This window comes from Gracilinanus agilis, chromosome 3 (assembly GCF_016433145.1).
Source record: "Gracilinanus agilis isolate LMUSP501 chromosome 3, AgileGrace, whole genome shotgun sequence".
Classification (NCBI taxonomy): domain Eukaryota; kingdom Metazoa; phylum Chordata; class Mammalia; order Didelphimorphia; family Didelphidae; genus Gracilinanus; species Gracilinanus agilis.
The window spans coordinates 463,384,403-463,410,543 of NC_058132.1; the positions used below are offsets into that span (position 1 = coordinate 463,384,403).

At 35.6% G+C, this 26,141-nt stretch overlaps 1 protein-coding gene across 1 annotated transcript in view; it reads left to right on the plus strand.

Annotated features, from left to right (window-relative positions):
* The window catches only part of MID1 (midline 1), a 193,239-nt gene that overhangs the window by 33,516 nt on the left and 133,582 nt on the right, over positions 1-26,141 (plus strand). The window contains exon 2 of the mRNA XM_044670381.1: positions 19,789-20,504. Within this exon, the coding sequence (XP_044526316.1) occupies positions 19,845-20,504 (660 nt within the window). The 5' untranslated portion in view covers positions 19,789-19,844. The remainder of the gene's footprint in view (positions 1-19,788; positions 20,505-26,141) is intronic.

Below are 26,141 nucleotides of genomic sequence, written 5' to 3' on the forward strand. Positions count from 1 at the left end.
AAACTTCAAGTTCCTGATATCATGGACAGTATATGTTAATGCAAGAAAGTAAAGTTGGACATTTTGGAAATGGTGTCAACAAAGGGTGACACACAAAGGGTTTCTTGGAATGCTCCATTAAACAGAAAATTAAATTAACTAACACTCTCATTCTCTGGGCATTTCTAGTTCGTTGAAGCTTTACTACTGTATCCTGACTCGTTAAAATAGAAATGGATTTCATTATCAATTTTACCTTCTGACTAGTACTATTTTTAGAAAGCCTTATTATATTGTGTATTGGCACATGATGACAAGACCACAAACTGAAATAAGCAGTGTTTTCAGTCATAATGGAGAGAGTGCTTTGGTAGAGGTATATGAAGAAGCCCAGTTACCTTTTTGCTCTAAGCTTAGTTCCCTCCAATGCCATCAGTCCCTTTCAACAAAACTAAAAGTCATTTAGTATCACACAGGGGAGCAAAACATATGTTAAATGTTTGGCTCTCCATGATGATGTTTAAAAAAAGAAAAAGGTAGGGGGAGTGTTTTCATCGTTAAACATTGAACAAAGCTTTCTAGGCTGTTTGTCAGAGAATCACAGGGAAGGAAATAAGCAGTGTGATAAAAATAATTTGCTAGTGAAATTATAGTGTTTTTACTCAAGATATCAGCAAAGCAAGAAAATCCCAAAGCAGCAGAATGGGGCCAGATGGCATATTATATTTATGCAATCCCTAGGCAGGAAATTGTGCTTGATTAAGAAGATGCTGCCCTTGATTTCCATTCAGCAGTTTTGAAGTGAGTTACAGAAAACTCATTCTGTTTTCATTCAGCCAAATTATCACTCATGCCATTGCCAAGCTCATAGGATGCGAATGTGAAGCTTTCATGATAGGGAAATCTCAAATACAAGGGAAAAAAAAAGGCTTGGAGCCTGATCATTTGTCTGAATACTGTCTGAAATGCATTGCAATACTTAATTCCATTGTTATATAGGGTTTGGGATTTTAGGATCTTTTTTTTTTCTTCTGGTAACCAAGCATGGAAGAAAAGCCCTATACCACAGTGACTAGCTAGGACTTTGCAAGATATGGGTAGAACTAGAGAAAGAAAGAGGTTTTAGAGTTCAGCACCCCAGGGGGCTAATGTGTATAAAGCTACTGCTCAAAAGGACCATAGTTTAATCCTTGGGGCTGCCAGTCAGGATAATGATTAAAAATCACCCATCCAGAGAATTACTTCTGGATGTTGATATGCCAGGGTGGGGGGACAGAGTAAAAGGGAGGGTTTGTATTTGGATGGGTGATGTTTTAGCACTTGATTTTCAAAGAGGGAGGGGGACTTTGGCTGTCTGTGTGGAAGAACAAAGCCTCTTTCTGTAAATGGTCCACTCTCTCAGCGCTAATTTCACATCCATCTCCTCATTCCTCAGGAGTGTGCTATACCACTATACATGTTCTGAGGAAAGACTAAGTTTGTGAAACTAAATATTGGGACCAGTTCATGGGAGGTTTTTTTTTTTTGGTCATTTTGACAAGAAATACTTTGAAAGAATTTTTTAACTGAAATGGACATTTCAGCCAGGCATTCCACAAAATCTGTTTTGAACCTTTTTTACTAGCCCTTCCTCTGAGTATCCAAAATCTGAAATATTCTCAATTTATTCCAAACCAGTTTGTTGATAAAAAACCATTCTTTGATAGGGTACCAGTTATCTAGATGAACTTAAAAAGAAAAAAAAAAACTTTTGGTTAGTTTAGATATATATTTTATGTTTCTCCCAATTTGCTTAACTTTAATATTTCCTGAGATGCCTCTATTATTCATTTTAAAAGTAAATATAACCCCATTTTAAGTTAACTTAGATAAAGGATGACCTCATTGCCCTAGCATTAAACCACTTCCAGCACTAAACACTGAAGTTTTAAAGAGAACTAAATGTATTCTGCTCTCCTTCCTCATAACTTTTAGCTCTCAAATCTACTTTTTAGGACACACCATACAGACATTTTATATTTTTGTTGTCATGATAATCAGGATTTTGATTACTGAAAGATATCAGACCCTTAAGCTATTAGCATCAACAAGCAGTCATTGTGAATCTGCTTCTCTGAATTCTCTAGAAGAAAAAGAAAGTCTTGTAGGCAAACTACATGATACTGGAGATTGTGATGTACTGGGTCCAAACATACCCATGCACAGAGTTCTTTGAAACAGATTTGTATGTTTATTAACTACAGAAGAATAAGATTTGCATTGCTTTACTTTGATGAAATTTGGCTCATAAACAAATATAAAAATTGGCTAGATACTTTATCTTTGATATAGAAATTCTAACAAATATTTATTTACATATATGAATATTCATTAGAATGGGATGTGTGCATACATACATTACATACTCCAAATCCAGTGAATCTTTTACTATACTTGACTACAACCAGCTATAGGCAGTATTTTTTGTTTTCATTCTTTGGCATATAAGAAGGCTTCCAAACACCAGTGGCAAGATCTTTGAGGCATTGGGAGACTTCAATTTTTAATAGGTCTTCTTTCTCCCACAACCTTGAGTAGTGGATTCACTTTATTGTAACTTAAACCCCAGCCTTCCCCTCCCTAAATCCCCTCCACAGTCTGTAGCTCAACTTCCTCCAATTTCCTTCCTGAGGCTTCCACTTCCAGTGAAGGGAGAGCCAGGTGGATGGAAGCCAGGTGGGTCTGATTTTCTAAACTAGTTCTGTGACTGTTCTAATGTCTATATTCATTTCCTTCATGCTTCTCCCTTTAACCCTAACATGTAAAAGTGATTATTTTAAATTCTTGGTTAACATCTTAGGATCAAATAGTAAGTCAGGAAACTTAAAGTACTCTCTCTCCCTCTCCCGTCCCTCTCTCAGTTTTCATTGCTAAGATAATTCCAATCTCAGAGGACACTGTTTTCCAAGTTTTCATCATTTTTTCTAACATTGGAAATAAACTTATATTTTGATGTTCTCTAAAATGAAGTCTCACCACAAGGAGATTTTAAGGAAAGTATTTTCCTTATTTAAGCATTAAGCTTATTATAAAGTCTTATACTAAATTAAAAAAATACTTTCTGAGCTTCTGCTTTTTTGTTTGAAAGAATGAAACCAAAATGAAGAAGGCTTTATGTTTCATCAATTCCAAAAGAATCATTGTAGAATAAAGCATTCCATTAAGAAAAGTAGCATGGAAGTATGTATAGAACTTTTAATAAGAGGTCAGTTCTTAACACTAATAAATGGTAAAATGATCACTTAGTTAAATCTATATTCCATATTTAGGCTGAATATGGAAGACTTAAGTGGTTGATGCCAGTGAGGTAGTTCCTAGAAGATGCTGTTTTTATTTGGTTGATTGTTGGTGGAGGGTATTCCATTTCTTCTTTGATTATTCTGACAACATAGCCAATGGAGAGAATTCTATCCCTACCATTCCTTGACTATAACTAGTCTTCTCTCAGTCAATAAGAATTTATTAAGCACCTACTCTATACCAGACATTATGCTAAGTGCTGATGATACATATCATTATGTATGAATACGCTATATACTGTATAAATTGGAAATAATCAGCAAAGGTAAGGCACTAGAATCAAGGAAGAATGGAAACATCTTCCTATGGAGATTACATTTTTAGCTGGGATTTGAAAGAAGCTTCAGCAGTTTGAGTGCTTATTCCCACCAGTTCACCATTCAATAAACTCTGTGTCCATGGTAATGGTGAAGGAAATAACATGTCAAGTGTTAGTAGCACATTTTGTGATCTTTATTAGAAGAGCAGCTAGCAGAAAGTCTTTTTCATATAGGCATTCAGGTTCCCAGATTTCTGTAGAGTAGGAGCATATGTAAGAAGATGGAAGGAATTTTGAATAACAGGAGTCTCCTGAAGAGAGCTGGACAATAAAAATCATGATGGTAGATTGAGAAAAGGGAAGCAGAGAATCTGTATTTTAATGTTTCAAGGGTTTATGATTGCCTCCATGTGGGAGAAGGAAGAAAGGAAAGTTTTTTAAGCACTTACCATGTGCCAGGTACTATGCTGTGCTAAACACTTCAGAAACATCTCATTTCAACCTCACAGTGATTCTGGGAAGTACATACTATTATAAATCCCATTTCACAGTTGAGGAAACTAAGGCAAGGGTGACTTTCCCAAAGCCACACAGTATATGAGACCAGATTTAAACTCAAATCTTCCTAACTCTAAGCACAACTTACTATCCACTGCATGACCTAACTGCGTATGAAGCAGATCATAATCTCTCTACATCTCAGAAGATGGCCTTCAAGAATAAGTAGGGATGAAAACAGTTAAACAGGACCTCATGGCCAACACTCCTGTTATAAACTTTTCCCAATCTAAAATAGGTCAGTCCTCCAATAACAGGCATAGTAGGGCCTGACCTGCTGGAAATTGTACTTTGTTGGAATATACTTTGAGAATTTAGGGTTACATTTCCCATGGTGAAGCCCTGGAAAAGTGTATTAGTGAAGGAGTTCTAGGCTAAATAGAAAACTGAAATTGCTATGACAGGTTATAGAGGGAGAGAAGAGAGATGATATGTGCATAAGAAGAGAGATAGCAAAGATCTGAGGGGGAATTTGAGTGAATAATATAAGGAAGCAGAAAGATAAAATATATAGTAAGAGCAGAAATGGGAGATGTAACCCCAAATTCTCAACTATATTCCAACAGTACAGAATTTTAGTTTTTTTCAGATTACAAATAAGGGAGTGCTATAACATTTACTTTAAGACATTTCAGATGATGTACTATGAAACACACTGTTATACTAATTACATTATAAGCCTTTGTATAGTCTCATACATATATATATATATACATATGCATATATACACACACATAGATACCATCAACATAAATACTCTCTATAACCTAAGTATATTAATGAGTGAGGGCTTAATAAAACTGTTAGGTCCCATTGGTTATGTAAATCAGATTACAAAAGAATCACATAACATATTTGGGAGTTTTGGGTGTCTTGAGGTTTTTAAAAAAGTAAGTTAAAGTGAGAGACTATAAATAGAAATGTAATTTTCATTATTTAAAAAAAGAACTCCCCAAGAACTAAGTTGTTCTAGGTTTGCTAAGTGCTTAATTAAATACGAAATCCTCTCATTCTGTCTAGTAATGACAACAAAGGAGGTAAGGGAGTTTCTTAAACAGTATCTCAAGCTCAAATTAGAGTAATTTAGTATAATCTTAGTTTAATTTGTATAATTATTTTGTTATGCAAACTGCTTTTTTCAGATGAGCATAGTGTAATATTACTATCCCCAAATGAAAGATTTGTTACTGGCTAAAAAAGCATGGGCCATACATTGGCACGATGATGACTTAGATACAAACATTTCTTCCTGAATATCTTCAGAGGAGCTTCATGGTCCCTTTTCTGTGCAGATGCACATTTACAATGCTATTCTCCATATCCTGTTTTCCTATGTAAGTGCTGGCATCCTTTCTGCTACCAGTGTTCCCATCATTCTTTTCTTTCATGTGGCCAAACCAGAATTTGATGCTTTGCAATAACAATTTAGAACAAAAGAATGACTCCTCTTTCTGGGGCCTAAAAAAAGGGAAAACTTCAGTCACTGAGTGCACAGCTCCAATGATCACAGAGGAATTTTAAAAGCATGCCCTTTATAATAGTTAACCAAGAGTTGGGGGCAGGGGTTAGTTTTTCCATTTTTTTCATGATCAGAAGTAGTCTGAGTGTATTGTAAGCTAGGGGAGTTGGTGTCTGACTTTGAAGTTAAGAATGAAACTGTTTTCCTTTGAGAAAGAGAAATAATAATATTGGACAGTGTGTTTCACAATCTATTTGTGCTATGGAGTCATGCACCATGCAGTGCAATTGTTACTGTGGTGAGTCGAAAGAATACTACACATTTTGGGGCTGAGTTGAGGCTTTGCTAGTCTCCAGAGAACATTGGCAAAATATACCAGTTTTGCCATCAATAACATATATTGAGCGAAGGCCTCCCAGGGTCTTAAAGAAGGGAGAGGAAAGAAAGAAGAATTAAACAATACTGGAAGCTATGTAGCTTTACTTGGCATCTGTACTCTTATTTAGTAAGCTAGACCAGAAAAAAAAATCCCAGGTATCCCAAATTTCCTTCTGGTCATCAAACACGTGGCCACATGTTTATTAGCCCAATGACTATGGATTGCTTATGACAGGTTGCTAATTTCCAGATAAAATGTATGAAGTATTTAAGGAATGCTACTTTCAAAAGGACCCTTCATATTCATGCTTTTACACTGGAAGAGAACATAGAAGAGTTCCTGCACTGGCTAAGCAATAATGCAAGATGAGAATGAAAAATGTCACACAACATCAGGATACAGAAATACTGAAAAAGAAATCAGGTTTAAGTCCTGTGGCTCTGTCACTTGGAGGAACGCTTATTCAGTGATGGAAATGGGGTGGGATGCTCAGGGGAATCTGGTGCTAACACCTTTGAGGCCACAAATGATTTAACAGTAATCTGTGTAGGCTCATAGATTTAGAGCAAGAAGGGACCCTAATGATCATCTAGTATTAAACTCTATACACTCTTCCTCTCTTGTCAGTCAAATCATCAACTGACAATGTTTTCAAGTGAGGTGATGGAAATTCAAAAGGAAATGAACATTTTTAAGTACCTACTTCATGCCAGGGACTGTGCCAAGCGTGTTTAACAAATATGTCATATGATCCTCACAACAACCTTGTGAGGCAGATGCTATTATTACTCCCATTTAAAGAAACTGAGATACACAGAAGTTAAGTGACAATTAGGCAATGCTGTCTAAATTTCTACTAAGGGAGCTGAGATTAGTGGCAATGTTTTCAGTGGGAAATTTAACTTTATCATTTTAACTTTCATTAAATTTGAACTGAAGCTTTATTTCTCAAATAAATTATACTAGCATTAGAGTGAGAAGTATTTGTGGTTCTCCCGATATGATTAGTTAGCATGTATGAGCTAACAGATTATGAAAGCCAGAAAAGCATTTGATAAAATATCTACAAACTCATAAATTGGAGTTGGGTTGATGTTTTTATTTTACAAATCTGGCATTTCTCCAGTCCCCTTTCCCCACTGCAACACCAAAATGCAGATCTATTTAATCTGGAATGCCCAGTAGATGTATTAGCAATTTAAATGGCTCATAAATAAAAGTAATGCTTTGAGATCCCTTGATGAAAGGTACTTCATAATTACTACATGTTGATGTATACATCTTTTTGAGTCCCACTTTTTTTTTTCAAGGAAGTTTTACATATGGGAAATTAATCACTCAGTTTGTTTGTTGCTAAAAGAATGAAATGCAAGCTCACTTGTAGGCCACAGAGCCAAGGAAATGTATGTTTTCATCTTGATGCCCAAACATCTGAAGTGTGTTTCACTGGGCTGTGTTGTGATGGCATGAAAGAAAGCATTGCAACATGAAATCCGGAGAACACAAGGAAGCAATTCTTTCCTGCTGTTTCCACTTTAACAAGAATTTTTTTTTTAACACCTTGGTGGAGTCCAAATGTCTGGTGCCTACACTGAATCGCTCAGGTTTATGTTCAGCTTTCTTTTAGAACACTTGCCTGATGATTAGATTGGTTGCAATTTCTTGTCTTGCATAGAGATAACCCATGTCCTTGGGGAAAATAAAACTGCATTTTGCACCAAATCACTGCATTTCATAAATGTGCTACAGTATTCATTTCCTCTTAGGAAAAAAAAAAACAAAAACAAAAGCAACCTTTTTTTCTTAAAGGTTGCTTCTTTTCTCTCCTTTCTCAGAAACTCAAGCCTCAACTTTGGAGTTCCCATTACTTTTTCAGCCCTTATTGATATATAATTTTGTCCAGGAAGATGAGCTAACACTTGACCTTGGATTTTGGAAAGGTGGTGAGAGAACAGCAATCAATTCACTGCTTTATTATCTTTATTGGATGGACAGTTCTCCTCTGTGGAGCTGAGTGTTAATCCAACTGTTGAATTCTTATGGCAGGTTTTGATTCAGAGGTAACTTTTAGAGAGAACGAGAGAGAGAATTCCCAAAGGAACAACCAAAGCATATATGTGGTAGCATTCATTTTCATTTGCCCTGAATGACCCCTAATCAGCCAACACGGAAAGTGTTCCTCTGTTCACCTTAGGTAGCAGGTTTTGTCAGCTCTGGGCATTCTCCTGTTACAGGCATAGGGATGTTCTTGTTCATTACTCAGCTCCGGCTTAATTACACAGCAGGCTGAGCTCCTGTTCCTTAAAGCACCCGGCAGCAGAGTTCAAAGTCCCTCTTACCAGTCATCATTGCCAGATAAGGCATAGAGATGCTCTGCCAAAGTTCCTGACCCATGTCTTTTTTTTTCCCCTCTTCTCAGTTTTAGGTGAAGGTTGAGAGAGAGAAAGGAGATAATCCAAAGCAGGGGTCAGTGGAAAAGGCAATGGGAATGCTGAGGGATTTTTAATTCTTAAACTCTGGCGGAGGTGATTAGGTGGAGCTGGCTTTCCTGGAATTGTAGGGCAGATTTTCCTGTTGTGTTTCAGTGTTGACTGTCTCACAGTTACAGGCACAGGGCTGCCCCAGGATTACTAGGATCACAGGCGTTACTACCATCTGGTGCCTTTGGCCTGTCAGTGTCTTTTGAGTGGGTCTCCGTGGTCTCTCTACAGCAATGTTTCATCAAAAAGAACCAGGTCGAAACCCATCGGTGCGTATTTGAGTTGGTATTTTTGTAAGTCTTTAATTGTTGAAGTGAAATACCTAAAGAAGGCAGCATTTTAAAATGTTTTCTGTTGTTTTGCTCAGTCTTGTAAAGGGAACAGACTGTCTTTCTGAAGGCTATTATAATAAGTTTCCTTCGTGATTTGGCATATCTAGTACAATGGAGTTGTTTCTAAAGGAAATGATGTTGCATTATTTTTACATTTCCAGATGTATAATTTTTGCTTGTCCTAAAAGAACATAAAATGAACCCCAAAGGGAGTACATCTAATCATTATATTCTGTTTAATCATTTTGAATGCTTATGCTTCAATATAAGGGAACAAACCCTACAATATGTGACCTTCCTTTTTTTTTCTTAAAAGAGAAAATTGTGTTGTGCCCATAAGACATCATTTTTACTTTCCAATTGTTTTTTATTAAATCTTCATTCATTGATAATTCAAATTACATTGTTAGCAGGTATGTGATCCTTTTGAATGACATACTAGAGTCATTCTGAAAGGGCAAATATTTTATGCACAATGTGTTTGAGGTGGTAGAAAGAAAGCTGTACAATCTGTTCCTTTCAATTTGTACATCTTTACCAAATGTGTGTTTTATAAAATTAGCTGTCTGCATGTCTTTAAGTTTATTAGCTTACATTTTGAATTGTGCAGTTTAAAATTTCAACTTAAGCAGTCCTTAGACTGCAAATGAAGTGACAAGTCATACAATTTAATTATTAGCTAAATATCTTGTGTATGTTCCTGGACTGTGATTTTATTATATAAGAAGGGCTTACTGAGGAAAACTCACTCTACCAATGCTGGTTGCAGCTTCACTTAATGTTAGACTACAGCCTTATCAAGGTGCCTAGAGCACTGTGGTTTAGTCAGCCAGGCTTGACTAGAGTCATACATGTATTAAATTGGGGCTTGAACTGATGTCATCCTGACTCCAAGGCTAGCTCTCTAGCCATCATCTTGAAATGCTGGTAGATATATTAGCAGAGTTATAGGGGGTACCAAAAGAATAGTATTTCTGATAAAATTTTTAAAACTTTTCAAGTATTTTTCTTTAAAAAAAAACCCTCAATATTTGGGTTGGTAACCTATTGGCTTTTTAGTCTTTTTGTGGTTTTTGTCATATTTTGCTACAGCTAATTTATCCTCAGATTTTCTTTCTTCCTTTTTTTTAAGCATATGGTGGCTAAAAAGTAGAAGCTGGAGGCTTAGGAGTAAGCCAAGTATTGGGGAAGTTTGCATAGGATTAGCTGTAAGCAATTTTAATGCAGATGATAGTTATCCTTATGAAGGCTAACCATATATTTTTCTTACAGCTTTTATAGTACCAAAACACCTTTTTCATGTTTTATCTCATTTTGAACTTCTTAGTAATATTGTGTGAGTGTTTTTAAATCCCATTTTATAGATAAAGAAAATAAGGCTTTCAAAAGTTACATGATATTCCCTGGCCTTCTGTTACCAAGTCTAATGCCTTTTGTACAACACCTGCTATATTGATCAGTTTTCACTAATGAATCAAAATTTTGGGCCAGGGCAAAAAAAAAAGGATGGCATGGGTATGATTGGAAGGACGTAAGAGTTAGAAGACCAGTAGTGAAGTTCTGGTGTGACTGATGTCATGAAAACATGACTTATATGACCCTACAGACAAGTTAATTAACTTCTCTGACCAGCTGTAAAATAATTCCTCCACTATCTACTCTTCAAGGTCGTGGCATGAAAATCATGTAAAATTTCAGTATGTCAGTGTTAGTTATTAGTAGCCACTAAGAAAAATAAAACCGTGGATGAGTAGAAATGACTGAGCACATAGACAGGGGGACAGAATAATTCTACAACTTAAAGGATGATATAGTTAAATTTGATCCAAGAAGTTAAAGCTTGCTATTTCAGGTATTAACTGTAAAGGTAAAATATATCATGTCCTTGGATTCTTAATCAAGACAACCTTCCTTTGTACTTGGCCTGGATTATTGAGACAAATTCCTTTAATTGTAGCTTTTTAAAGCAAGACAGAATCCCTATAAGACCATCTACCCATCAACCCACTCATTTTATAGTTGAGGAAACCAACTTAGGTGAGACAACTTGACCTATGATCAGAATTAAATAAGTATTTAAATGTCTTCTTTTTGTTGGGTATTGAGCCAATTCTGGGGCTGGAACTGCTTTCTCCTTTGACATGAAGGCTTCCTAACTAATTACTCTAGTTTATATCACATTACAGAGCCATAAAACTTTGAACATATACCCAGCAGAGATATGAGGTGAAGGACATAGCTAACTGCAAAATTTTTAGGATGAATTGTTGAGGCAGACTGTGAAACTTCCTTCCAAGGAGATCACAGACCATCACATGTTAAAACTGGAAGGAGATTGATTATCTAGTTACAATCCTCTGATTTTCCATTTGAGGAAAACTGAAGTCTGGGGAAGTAGAATGGCTTCTCTTGAAGTTGCTAGTAAGTGGAACTGAGAACAGGGCCCACCCAGGTGTTGCTGGGTTTTTGTCCATGAAAGCTGCCAGTTTGGCTGTCTTAAGTGAACCAAATGTCAAAGCAAACTATCTTCCTAACTTCTTTTTATTACTGAAATTACAGCTTATATTGGCATTACTCAGTGAGAGGAATCATTGCATAGTGGCGAAAGTGCCAGATTTGGATTCAGGATGACATTTGGTTCAAGTCTCTCTCAACTCTTTACACATTCTGCTTGTGAGACTCTGAGCAAGTTACAACCTCAGTAATCCAGGCATCTCTTTCAATTTCTGAATTGCAGAAAAGATACTGAGGTGGTTTCATCCTTACCTGAGATTTTCCAATATTAATGGAAACCACTAGCCCAACCCTTGCCCCTATTACAATTGGGTAGACTCGTCCTATAAATAAGATAAATACTGTTTATCTGGAACAGTTTAGGCACACTTGTCCCTGGAGGAGTGGATTAAATGGCAGTTGGAGGTCAGGACAGAAATTCTTTAAATGCTATTGCTCTACTTTTTAAAAAAATCCAATATGAGGCCAAACATGACCTCATATTGGATCGTAGTTGACAGTACCAATTAAATAAATCTTATAGCATATTTCTTTTTATCTTCATGTCTCTTCAGCACTTTCCACCTCATTATTATTTGAACTACCTTGGGATAAAAATTAGATTTGTTATAGAAGAGTTATATCTTAGTTTGTCTGAGTTTGAAGCCATTTTTCAAATGCTCTGTCAGGAGGATTAAAAAAAATACATATATCATACTTTTATATGTCAAGAGGTTGGTTAGGCTCTGTTTCCAAAAAATGCTTCTGCTAGTACTTTAATAGTGCTTGGTGTCCAGTAAAGACTTAATACATGGTATCTGAAGTCGCTTCAGATAGATTTTTTTCCTTAGAAATGAATAGATATTGCCAGGTATAAACCACCTTTGTATATTTTTATATAGTTTTTAGGACAATGGAAAGGATTCTGGTTCTGGACTCGGAGGTCTTGGGATCTAATCCTAACTCTGTCACCTGTTTAACCTTGGCCAAACGTTTAAACTTTCAAGCTTCAATTAACTCATTTGGGTTTTTGGATTAGATGAACTCTAAGGTCTTTTCCTTCTCTCAGTCTTTCCTCCTGTTCACTATTCAAAGAAGCATGATCTCTGATTGCCAAGATATCATGTCAACAACATCATTTCTTTGTACTTTTTACTAGTTTATATTGACAGAGTTGATTTATCTGTAAACAGAAATTATTTCTGCCTCATTCCTTCAGGAACATGGGAAAATGGGATGGATAGTTTGGAAGGTACAGAGAATGTAACCTTCAACCAAAAGCTTATGTGTCACCATTTTAACTCTGGAGAAATGGTTTTAAAATTACTTTGGAGCCTCTGGGTCTTCTCTCTGTGTAAAACAACAACAATAAAGCAAAAACAAACAAAATCCCTCTATCTAAGCAGATATTTTTAACCTTTTTGGCTTTATGAACCTCTTTGGCAATCTAGTGAAGCCTCACAAATAATGTTTTTTAAAATAATAAAGTAAAATACAAATTACAAATGAAACCAAAACTTAGTGAAAATAAAGATGTCACTTTTCTTCTTATTCAAGTTCATGGACCTTCTGAAATAAATTCTAAGGTATCTCTGATTCCCAGATTAAGAACACTGTATATCTTATAGTACAGCAGAGTATAGTATAACACAACATAGCCTAGTATAATGTGTTAAGAAGTTTCATTAAAAATGAAGTTAATGAAATTTGCATAACAACGTGGGATTACTTATTATAATAAAATTGGAAAGAGCTATTAGTACTTAATTTCTTTTTTATCAAAACCCAAACTCTGAGGGGAAAAAAAGCCCAAACTCCATACAATTATTAGATGAGGGCATTAAGTTCTATCATTATAATGACTAGCATAATTGTATTAACACAAAACTATTTCTTTGGAAAGTGAATTACCTGATATGGAGCTGAGCTAGAGCAATTGTCTAAAGGAATCTGGAATGATAGTTGAAGTAAACTTATATATCAATGTCAGATTAATCTATTGAAAACACAGTTTCATCATTTCACTCTGTATAAGAACCCATTTCTTAATCATATTAAACCCAAACTCCTGAGGCTGGAATTTAAAGCCTATAATCAATATATCCAATCTTTTCTCTAACCAATAACTAGCTAAAACTTTCCATTTTACATGTGCTAGTCTCGTGATCATTGCTCACATATGGGGGGTCATTTTGATCTCTACTCCTCAACTCATGTTTTCTTCTCTTTATCTGGATCTGAAGAGAAAATGAGGCTGATGACTTTATGCAAATATGCCTCCCCTAAATCCAATATAGTACACAAGTCACAACCTCACCTGTGATATCATTGCTCCTCTTTGAGAACAAAGGACAAATAACAAAAATTAGGATCTGATTTAATGTCCAACAAAAGATTCATTTCTCCTGTGAAGCTTTTCCTTAAAAAACTTCTTCCACATATACCAAGTCATAGCAGTTAGATCCAGAAGGAATGTTTATGATGATTTTTTTTTTTGTCAAACGCATTCATTTTATAAAGTAGGAAACTAAGTCCTGGGAAGGTGAAGTTAATTGCTCATAGATTATGGAGATATGAAAGTAGCCAGGGCAAGATTCAAACCCTGATCTTTTGACTCCCAGGCTTGTATACTTTTTGACAGAGCTGCCCTCCATCCATTCAAATAAACTAAGATTTATTGAATACCTGATATATTTAAGACATTGTGCTAACTACTGAAATATGATCAGTCTTTCAGTGATGTTTCTTCTTTTCAGACCGTATGTTACTGGAATTTATTTGTCTATATGTTACCTTGCAGCTATTCTCAAGTGATTTCATATAATTATGCCATATTAGCCAATTATGTTATAACTCCTGTTTTCCTAAGGTCAGAAACTATTCTCTACTTTGTATTCCTTGATAATTTCAAGTATCGTGAATCCTAGCCTTTAAGATTTTGAGTAAATTGATGAATAGTAAAATGAATCCTTTACTTAATCAGTTGGACAATGGCTCATATTCTTATAAATTTGACAAAATACTCTATACATTTGATATATGAGACCTCTAATACTCTTTGAAGAATAACTTGTGTATGTCTTATCAGAGAAGTTTGCTTATTTCAAATATATATGTGTGTTTGTGAGATATATATATATATATATATATATATATATATATATATAAATGATGCCATCTCTAATGTAGGGAGGGAGAGGAGGGAGTATGTAATTTAATGTAACAAACAAATTTACTTTTTTTTAAAATTCTGTATTTAAGATGCAAAAAGAAATCCCAGACTGATATTGTACCCTTATCTTATACCCATGGATGCATCTCTTTTTATGAAATCATAGAATGTTTTTGCTGGTAGCAGCTTTAGCAAACACTTTAGCCCCTTCCCCTATTATAGATGAAGGAATGGAAACCCACAGAAGTAAAATCACTTGCCCAGGGGCACACAGTTTATGGGTGGATGAATTAATAAACAAGAAATCATTTCTTAAGCACTTACTACATATCAAACATTCTACTAAGTGCTGGGGGAAAATGAAAGAAGGCAGAATTTTTCTGATTCCCCAAATCCCTTTGTTCTAAATACTTTTTTTCAACCCTAGACACCCATGTATATATTATACATATACAGAAACATGCCCAAGTTTTCTAAAGTAGCAAACCATGTGAATTCTTCTATATTACTGACTTGATGTAATGTTATGATTTCTTGAATCTGCATCAAAAATAAAGAAAAGGACATATAAATTAATCTTAAGATCTTGGTGTCATTCATAAAAATGTGAAGTAGAGAAGAACTTCCTGACAATGAATGCAGGTGTAATTTCCTCCCATTGTAGTAAGGACTGAGAATCCTATTTTCCTCTTGGAAGCATAGAAAATAACTTCCTAGAATTTAAAAAGAAAGGGGAAAAACACCCTATTACATGTTTTATTTCCCTTAAGGAAAGCATTTTTGTATAAGAAAATGTTAGGAATTGATGCCTTAAAGTTTTGATGCTTAACAGCTTCATAAGCAGAGAAAACTGTAAAATTTTGTTTTATCCATCTCTGAACCTTGAAATCATTTTTAGATTAACAGCCAGAAAATTCAAGTAAATGCTAAATACAACCAGTGAGAATTTGTAATATTTTCTGCACTTTTACATAGGACAGCCCAGGTTGTATTGGGGTATAATGAGCAGAATTGTTACTGATAATAGGATTCAGTGAGAAAATGTAGGTGATAGGTTTAAAAAAAACCCACCAATATTAGTTGTACAAAAATGAGTGTTTGGCAATGTGCAAATTTTAAAAATTCAACAAAGACCTACATGCAAGGTACAATTCAAACATTTGGGTAATTGGCAGCTTTTTTTTCACTTTTTACATTCAGATGTCTTGACTACATAAAGAGATATTCATATATCATTTTCCCTTGAATTGCTCCTACAAAGTTAGCAATAAAAGCATCTCCACTACCAACTCTTTTCTGATACTATCTAATATCAGATATTAGTATATTTAACTTTTTTTGGTTCTTTTAAAATGAATGTTTTCTGCTTGTTTCAATTGGAAACACCAGGAAAATGGGCATTGTAGTCTAGCAGAAAAAGCATTGGCCTTGTTGCAATCAGCATAACCCTGTAGACAGCTGTGGCTTTAAGTGGTTAAGAGCCCTGGGCATTGAGTCAAGAATAGCGGAATTCAAATCCAGTTTCAGATATTTACTAGCTCTGTGACTTTGGAAAAGTCACTTAACCATTGTATGCCTAAGAGGCAGCTAGTTGGTAGAGTAGAAGGAGTGGTAAACCTGAAGTCAAGAAGACCTGAATTCAAGACTCTTCCTAGCTTTGTGATTTTGGGAAAGTTACTTAACTCCTGATTGTCTGACTGGATCCACTGGAAAAGGAAATAACAAACTACTCTAATACCCTTACAAGAAAGCCCCATGAACAGCTATGGCCCATGGGTTCATGATGAGTCTGGCATAATTGAGTAACAACAAAATGTGATCCTGGAGAGGAAAAATTGCTGAATTTCTCTGAGCCTCAGTTTCTTCATCTACAAAATGGGGAAAAATAATTGTCCTACTTATTCTGAGCACAGTGTCTTGAAAGCCTTCCATTATTATACAAATATAAGTTATTATTTATAAACATACAAATATCCCTCCAGTTGTTTTTCAGTCTTGTCCAACTCTTCAGAATTCCATTTGAGGTTTTCTTGGCAAAGATAATGTAATGGTTTGCCATTTTCTTCTCCAGATCATTTTACAAATGAGGATCTGAGGCAAACAGGGTGAGGTGACTTGGCCAGAGTCACACAGCTAGTAAATGATTGAGGCTTAGATTTGAACAAAGGGAAATGAGTCTTCCTGACTCCAGTCCTGGTGCTCTGTCATCTACTATGCCACCCAGCTGCCCCACAAATATCCCTAAAGTAGAATAACTCAAGAAATTCAATGTAAAGAGAAATCCATTGTTTCTATGTACAGTGAATAAGATGATTTGGGGAAATTATAATTTTGCTGTATTCTGCTCTGGAGAATTATATTCAGTTCTTGATGCTACATTTCAGAAAGGACATCAATAAACTAGAGACCAGCCACATCAAGATAACCTTCACATCCAGATAAAGGGCACTGAGGTCATTCCATATGAAGACAGGGTAGCCAAACCGTGAATGTTTAGTTTACAGAGGAAAAGATTTGGGGGAACACAAAAGCAGTCTTCAAGTAGTAAGTCCTGCCCTGTGATTTAGACCTACTATTTTTGCCTCAGAGAACTTGGAGTTAATGGGTAGAAGTTGCAGAGAAATAGATTTCAGCTCTGGCAGTTCTGAACCTGAAGTCTAGGAAATTTGAAAAAAAAAAGCTTTCTTTCAATATGATTGAATTCCTTTCCAATCCTAAACATTATATTTTATGCATTTTAAACCTTGTTCTGTAAAAGAGCTCCATTGATTTCACTAAACTGTGACATACGTCCATCGCGTGCACTTGTGTGCGCACACACACCCAACCCTGATTAAAATTTTCTAATAATGAAAGCTTTCCAAAATTGGGTTGCCTTTCAGCAGGTCTTCAAGCAACCACTCCAGGACCACAACCGCTCCAGTCACAACAATTCTCTTCAGGAATGATGCTTTTGGAGGTCTCTTCCAACTGACGTTGTGTTTTCATATCTAATTGAAAACTTCATCTTCCTTCCCTGCTTTAAATTCTTTACTTCCTATAAGTGATGAAGTCAGATATATAAACATTTTCCAATAGAACAGGATGGAGGGAGTGGGGGAAATGATAGAGTTGTACTCTTCATTTCTCAGCAGCTCTGCTTCCATCATTTTTCTTACCATGATATTATAACTAATATAAAACAAAAGACTGGGTTTGTGTTCAATCAAATATTTTTCATTTTTAATAGGCACAATACACAGTTGACATATTCACTGACCAGTTAGAGTTGAGTCCATGGCAAGATCAGCCCTAAATTTTTTAAGCAAGAGCACCATATGGTTAATTCAAAGTGTTGCTATTTGAGAATGGGTCACTGCCTTAGAGAAATTGCTAATTTTGCAAATAAATGGAAGGGTGAATACAAAAAGGCATATTGTCTGAATTGCTAAACATAGCTTTGGATCAGAAGTTTTCCTGGCCTTTCCACAAAGCCAGCCTGAATAAACCATAGCGGGTGATTTGAACCTGGTGTCCATTTGTTGAACTGTACTATTCTCTTACAGATTGCAGTGGGCTGTACATAACATTCCTGTCACTGTTACTGCAGCCCCCGTTAATTGTAGTGCAACAGAGAGGGTTTAAAGAGATCTGGTTCCCAAGCTTGCTAATGAGCATAAGGCTCTCTTCACCCTTAATGAACCAAGATTGGTGTGTGGATTTTTTCCCCTCTTCTTTTTACGGGTGGGGGGGGGGGGAAGAATGGTGGGGGGAAAAAGAGGGAGGGCGGCAAAGGTTCACACAACCAAACAACGACTTTACAGTGAATGGAGCGTGCAGCTGTGCCATCTGAAGCTGTCCGGAGCTGGAGATGATTGTAGTGTGGAAGAAGTACAGGCTTGTGAGTGTGGGGCTGGGTCTTTGCTTCTGCTCCACTGGCCTGTCCATTCATGACAATGACGAGCTCTTGATGGGAGAGCTTTAGGAAGGGAGAGCTTTAGGCAGGGCAACTGGCCTTCAGCAATCACTTCTTATAATTCGCCCAGACAGGAAGGAATCAAGTGTCATTTTGGTTATGGGGGAAGGTGGGTATTTTCACATATGCACAGCAGTATGCCTCCTCTCTTAAAATCACAGATCCTTTAAATGCCAAGTTTCCCGCATAGCTAAGACCAGTTTAATAAAAAATAAATTAAAAACAAAACAAAACGGTTTTTTACCGATTACCATCTTAACTTCCACCTGTGAAGATCGTGGGAGAGAGAAGCATCAGGGAGAAACCAATTGCAAAAGATATTTCTATTTTCCGGGTAATCATTATAAAACTTGATGTAGTTTTTCAGCTCAAATATTTTGGAAGTTGGCATCATCCACTTTGACCTCAATCATTGTCTCATATATGTGTGTTGATTTTTACGTCGTGTACATTAAGGAAAATTTGTGGCTTTCTGTCGAATTCAGGACTTGTGCTATGTTGAATAAAATTTCATTAAAACATGTATGTACTAACATGAATATTTGTGCATGGTAAGCCAGGAACATAAAGAGTTCTGAAATTTTCTATAATAGGTTGACACAATTCTCTTAATTCTTCTGAATTTGAGCCAGAGAGTAAAAGGGATATTGTAAGATAGCTATTAGAGTAAGATTTGTTATCCTAGTTTGCGTTGTGCATTCTTTTGGTAGTCTGGTGAAATATATGAACCCTTTCTTCACAAGAATGTTTTAAAAACGCATAAAAGAGGGACATATAGGTGACTCAAGCCTGGAGAAGGGAGGTCCTGGGTTCAAGTATGACCTTAGATACTCCTGGCAGCATGACTCTGGGAAAGTCCAATTGCCTAGCCCTCACTGCTTTTTGCATTAGAACTGATTGATGCTAAGACAGATGGTATTTTTTAAAAAAATTAAATGCACAAAATAAAATATGTAGGATTACAAGGGAAGCCAATTATATCAAAATCTGGTTAGTTAACCATGCTCTTCTAGGAAAGTTCATAGATCCTAGGTTAAAAAAACCCTTTTATAAGGAAATAAGTAACATCCAATTTTGAAGTCTCTTCTTTTGGACTATTCCATTTAAATATTCAAATTATTAAGAAATCTTTGGTTCCTGATTGTGAAGGGGTAAAGAGGAAGCCACCATTATTAAGCTAGGTGTATTTTTTTTTTCATTTTACCAAATAGAAGCAGAAATCAGTTGTTGGATATATCTGTTAAATCAACGTTTCAGGCTATATTATAAAAGGGTTATTTGGAAGTATTGTGAGAGGCAGCAGAAGTTTGACAACCCCCAACCCTCGTGACTGACCCCTCGTGCTTTCTCTTGCCTAATCGAATTTTACATCGTGTTTTCCAGATAGCTGATCAGCTTCCCTGGATTTCGCTGACGACACAGGAAAGCTTTGCTTGAAGATGGAAACATTGGAGTCGGAACTGACCTGCCCTATCTGTCTGGAGCTGTTTGAAGACCCACTACTGCTGCCCTGTGCCCACAGCCTCTGTTTCAACTGTGCCCATCGTATCCTGGTCTCCCACTGCGCCACCAACGAATCCGTGGAATCCATTACTGCCTTCCAGTGCCCTACTTGTCGTTATGTCATCACCCTCAGCCAGCGAGGTCTAGAGGGACTCAAGCGTAACGTCACCCTGCAAAACATCATCGACAGGTTTCAGAAGGCTTCCGTAAGTGGGCCCAATTCTCCCAGCGAGACCCGCCGAGAGCGGGCCTTCGATAGCAACACCATGACCTCCAGCGAGAAAGTTCTCTGCCAGTTCTGTGACCAGGATCCTGCCCAGGATGCTGTGAAAACCTGTGTCACTTGTGAAGTGTCCTACTGTGAGGAGTGCCTGAAAGCAACTCACCCAAATAAGAAGCCCTTCACGGGCCACCGTCTCATCGAGCCAATTCCAGACTCTCACATTAGAGGACTGATGTGCCTAGAGCATGAGGATGAGAAGGTGAATATGTACTGTGTGACAGATGACCAACTAATCTGTGCCTTATGTAAACTGGTTGGGAGACACCGAGATCACCAGGTGGCAGCTTTGAGTGAGCGCTATGACAAGTTGAAGGTTAGTGCCATCCGTTGTGAGCCCCAATGTGCCAGAAAAATGTCATGGGAATAAAACCTTTTACTCATTGTTTCATTGGCAGGCAGGTAAAGGTTTTCTCTTCCCCTGTGTTATCTGATTAGGATTAGCTTGTTTTTGGCACTTCCTAATCATTACACAAGAATGGATCTTGTATGTAGACTATTGCTTGTTATTTGGGTGTTTGTGAAGGTGTAGGCAATTTCTAGAAATTTTGGATAGGTGTCAACTTTTTTTTTGTTTTTCTTTATTTGTTTTTAATGTAAAAGCATAGTAGATAGAGAGAAATTCTAGCCTTGAGACATTTACTTTACTCAGGGAAAATTAGTCCATACTCATTACACACCTAAGAGTGAAAAATCATTTTTTTAGGGGAAAAAACACAGGATTCTAAGGATCTTGAAGTCCCCTCGTTCTGTATTTAAATGACATTAGGTTATGTTCCTTAAAATTAGTGTTCTGGAGTTTCATTGGCTCAGGTATCTTGAGGTTAGATCTTATTTGACCATATAATAAGTCAGGAAATATTTGAGCTCCAAATTCGACATCAAGTTGACTGACCCCAAACTCCATCTAGATTCTAAATCCCCAGATAGGAATGTAGTACTTTTGAGTAGAAAGACCAATCAAGACCTGCTGAAATCTATTCATTTTTGAAGGGAATGTGAGCATAATTATTTATAAGTACTCTTACAACTGAGATATTGAGACTATGAAGTTTTTTTTTAAAAAAAACTTTTTCTTCACTGGCTAATTTTAGGTAAGAAAACACCAATTAAAAGGAAAGGAACCACATATTAAAAGCTTTAAGTAAATATACATTGAAGGTCTTCCTCTCAGGAAAAACATATACTGTAGTACTGATCAAACACAATATATCACCTTATTATATTATATATTATGAATAAGAGAAAAACTTTCTAATTTAACTTGGCTGGTACAGAATTCTTCTTTAGCAATAAAGAGTAGCTTTGTTTACAGGTCCTAAGTAATTTTGTTTCTTGAGAACTGGATTAAGTGAATCACACCTATTGTTTACCCTCTTTAATTCTTGATTTACTAAAGAGAATTTTAAGTATGATGGAGTCAATCCTTTCATCCCAGAACCCACAGACATTAAAAGCTTTACCTGAAGAATCCAGAAAGTCATTAGTGTACTCTTAGACTACTCTGTGGAAAGTAAATATTAAAGCCTGAATAGGTGTAAGGAAATAGACAGGAACTATTATTTAGAGTCGGATAAGAAAGTAAAACCAAGGAGATAGATACGTTGTCCATAATAACAGGTGATACAAATATGAATCCTGAAGGATTTTTATAATTAACTTTGCTTTGTTAAAAAAAATTTTTTTTAAGACAACTATCATCATCAGTTTTTGTTTTTGTGGGTTTTTTTTTTCTCCTATCAAAGTTTCTCTTTTCCCCCACAGAATAGCTGTATGCAAGATAAGAATTAAGGAAGTTCCAAAGTGCAAATCTGCTGTCATGATTTGCGAAACGACATTTTCCTGTTTTCCACAAAGACCTACTAATTGGACTAGGAAATATTGTTTTTAATGAGCATTAATTTTAAAATTTTGAACATACTTTCACTTAGCCAACTTTGAACTTGATACTTAGCCCTGGTTGTCAAGTTCTGCTCCTTTCTTGTCCTCTATCTCAGCATTGCTGCTAATTATTTGAATCATATCTTCCCCTTCATTAGCCATTGGACAGAAGATGCCATAATGAACTACTTCTTGGAAATGAAAATCCTTCACTTGAGAATTTTGATACTTGAGTCTAATCAAGCCAATGAATTTAACAGTAGCCATATTTAAGTCACAGAACCTGAAAGTTAACAGTAGAGATCGATCATTTTGTTTCTATTTACAGTTAATTTCAAAAATTAAGTGTGCACATTAATAGCCAATGTAAGATACTATCCCCCTCCCAGAAAGAAATGCTAATATTTTCAATTCTTCAACACTGAAATAAGTTTACAATCAAATGGCTAATGTACCAATATGTTTATGTTTGTCCTGATCTGTGTTATTTTGAAGATTTTTAAAACATATACTTAGGGTAGCTATCAAATATGTCACATTTTATAAATGTAAATGAAGTGTCTGTAGAAGAGCAGAAATCAAACAGCAGTATGAGTATGTATACTTTTGGGGGATTATAAAAATACCTTAAATATAACTAGTACAGAAAATTTTTCTACCAAACAAAATAATCCCCATTTTGATATACTCACATAATATATAGAGGGAAGATAATTACAGGCTTTTGAAGGAGTGAACCATATGAATTGTTACTTAAAAAAATGAATTTTGGAGGATTCCCATTTTGATCCAATGAAACAAAAATGTATCATACTTCTGTTTTTCATGCTTTCATACCTAACCATATACATTTTGGAGTAGAGTTGGGTGAAATCTTATTGAGGAGTTGGCAGAAAGAAGGGTGATAGTGCTTTCAGAGTAAGGGGTGAATTTCTTTCTAATTCACTTGAGCCGTTAGGGACATATAAAATTGGGGGGGGGGCTATGTGTTCCTCCCTCTGGTATTAACATCATCTAGGCAAATATGAAGAGGAAAAGAAATTCATTAGTAAAATTTTGATATGTTAGAGGGAGATTATACTCTTTTCTTGTTATAACACTAAACTTTTGAGAAAGTGTTCTTCAAGAGGTATATTCCTAGATGTAAGTATACCAATAGAAAAAATGGAACATGATTTTTATATTGTGAATGTTTTTCTCTATAAATCAAAGAGAAAATAATACATAAACACATACACTAAAACTGGACATATAAAATCCATGCAAATAAAACCTCTTTTCATTCTGGTGGCATAAAATTGCTTCAACAAACTTAATGTTTTTAGAGAATATTGCATGGGAAAGCGACCACAAAATACCAAAGTAAGGAGAAAATTTACATTTTATGAAAACAATTTTAAGCTTATTAAGAGAGAAGTTCTTTTGCCAAATGCTATGCTGACTAAATAGAGCATATTCAGATGTGTACATTTCCTGCTCCATTCATTGGAGGGGTAGGAAATCTTTATATTCTCCATACTAGGAGGAAAAGTAGTTAGTGCATGCTAGATAGCTCGTGTTCCAGATAACATATTAGAAATTTCAATAATGTGAATTCCAGAGTGAGATATTTCTCTGACCTTCAACATCAAGCTAGACTTTCAATTTAGTTGCTATTTAAGCTGCAGATAATTATTTGGTTGCCCTGGTTATGAACAATGATGGTAAGGAATTCATGTGCATGTAGCATACTTCAATGGCATTGTAATTGTAAATGGTTCAATATAATTTATAAAAAAGGTCTCCATATTATATTTTCTATCTTCTCTATTTGGGCTAGTTACACAAGTACGAAATAATTTGTTTTAACACTTTATATAATTCTAGGTTGTATACACTCAGGTTTGAGTAATAAGAGTTGAAATTAAGGATTTATAGTTTTAAAAGGGGGAAAAGTTGTTCCCTCTATAGAAAATTATATCATTACAACATGGAGAAAGTTTAGGCAGGAGAGCACTCACTGTCTCATCTCATACAGAACATCCAGAGAAAGAAAATACATATTCTAGTTTTAATCCAACAAATATTTATTCACAGCCTACTTACTGTGTGTAAGATACTGGGCTGAGACCCTGGAGATTCAAAAACAGAAAAACTACAAAATGTTTGCCCTTAAAGAGCTTGCCATTTGGTGAGGATGAGGAGTAGTTGTGTTATCAAAGAGCAATGATACAAATTAGATATATTAAGTGCATTTCATTTTTTCTTTTATATTTTTCCAGATTACATGTCAATACAATTTTAATAATCATTTTTCAATCTATGTTCTCTCCCTACCTCCTATCCCTCTCCCCTCCCCAAGATGACAGGTAATATGTCCTAGGTTACTCAATGATAGCTTGGAGGAAACTTACAGAGAGTATCTGGTAATGAGTTTCTTGTAGCAATGATAGAGATGCCTCCTAGATTCACAATCTGGATTCCTTGGTCATTTATTCACTTACTGATGAGATTCTTATTCTGCCTTACTTTAGCCACATGTGTCTATTCTGACTCCTCATTCCAGGTTTTCCCACTTCTGTTTTGTGTAGGGATTTATATCTATAAAGGATCCTCGATATTCTTTTCCTACATGAGAATTCCAGAATTCCTCAATAAGATTTCTCCATATGGAAACATTCAAATTAACATCCTTCCCTAATTTAGGAGTATCTTCAAAGGCCATTTGGTCTAATCTTTATCTTAATAGGAATCTCATCTTCAAAAATGTGTGGTCATTTTGTATCTATTGATTTCTCTAGAGTCCATGACTGTTTGGTAGATAGAGGGTACCATGTCAAGGGCAAATAATTAGGCCTTTCTTAATTTTGTTCAGATGCTGGAGTGTGTCTAAAGAAGTCCAACTAGGATAGCAAGAAAACTTGAAACAATGTCATTTGAGTCCCAGACCCAATGGAAGGAAGTGGGTATGTTTAACCTAATGAAGCATAGGCTTAACAAGTGTGACCTGATAACTCTAATAATAGTTGAAGAGTTGTCAGATAAAAGCGAGATTGCCTTATTTAATGTGGCACAAAGGGCAGACAAAAAAAAATGTGTGCCTGGAAATTCTAGGAAAAAAGATTTCAGTGGAATGTAAAGAACTTTGCCACTATTCGAACAAGATTGAACTCCCTCACACATTATTATCGAAAGCTTTAAAGACCATTTGTCAGAGGTGTTTTTGTAAAGGTAATTTGTAGTGGGGCAGTATAGGACAATTTAGGGGAGGAATAGGAGTTTGCTTGGAAAGAAAAGCCTTTGCAAATAAAATATGAGACTAAGCTCTGTAGTATATTTGCAAAATAACCTCTGTGGTGAGGAAGAGGGGCTATTAAATACATCGTAGCATATTAAATGAAAGATATTATAAAATTTTTATAAATGAGAATTATAAATTTATGATGAAATCTACACATTCATGAATATATAATTATAAGTTAGTTTAAAAGAGATTAAAGATACCAGAAAAGTAAAATCCCAACTTAGTATAAAAGGAAATTATAATTGCAAACTAACATGTCAACTAATTTCTATGTCAGGGTAATAATTTTCCTGAAATGACCTAAATATTATTTAATTATTTCTATTTAATTAACTATTCAAAGTGAGTAAATTCCAATAAGATGCTTTATTCCATTATTTTGAGTGATGTGTTGGCTCAGTAGACATGCCAAGACAATAAATTCATTGGTTATCCACAAAATGACGCTTTCAGAAATTCACTAGAATTGAATAAACTAATTATATTCTCAACTTTTAGTGTGTGCAATAGGAAAAGACGAATTTGGAGTCAGAAGGCTACTGTCCCCTAGATATCTGACCCTGACTAGTTACTATACCTTTCTGAGTTAATATTTCTTCAACTATAAAATACAAATAATACTTGTTTTACCTCCCTTAGAGGTTGCTGTTTAAAAATTGTTTTGTAATTGGCAACCAATGTCAACTTCCTTAAAAGCCAACTTGCTCGTTGGTAAGAGCCAAAGCTCTCCATTCCAATAGCAGGCATTTATTAACTCCTGCTATGTTCTTGGCATTGAATTAAATTCCA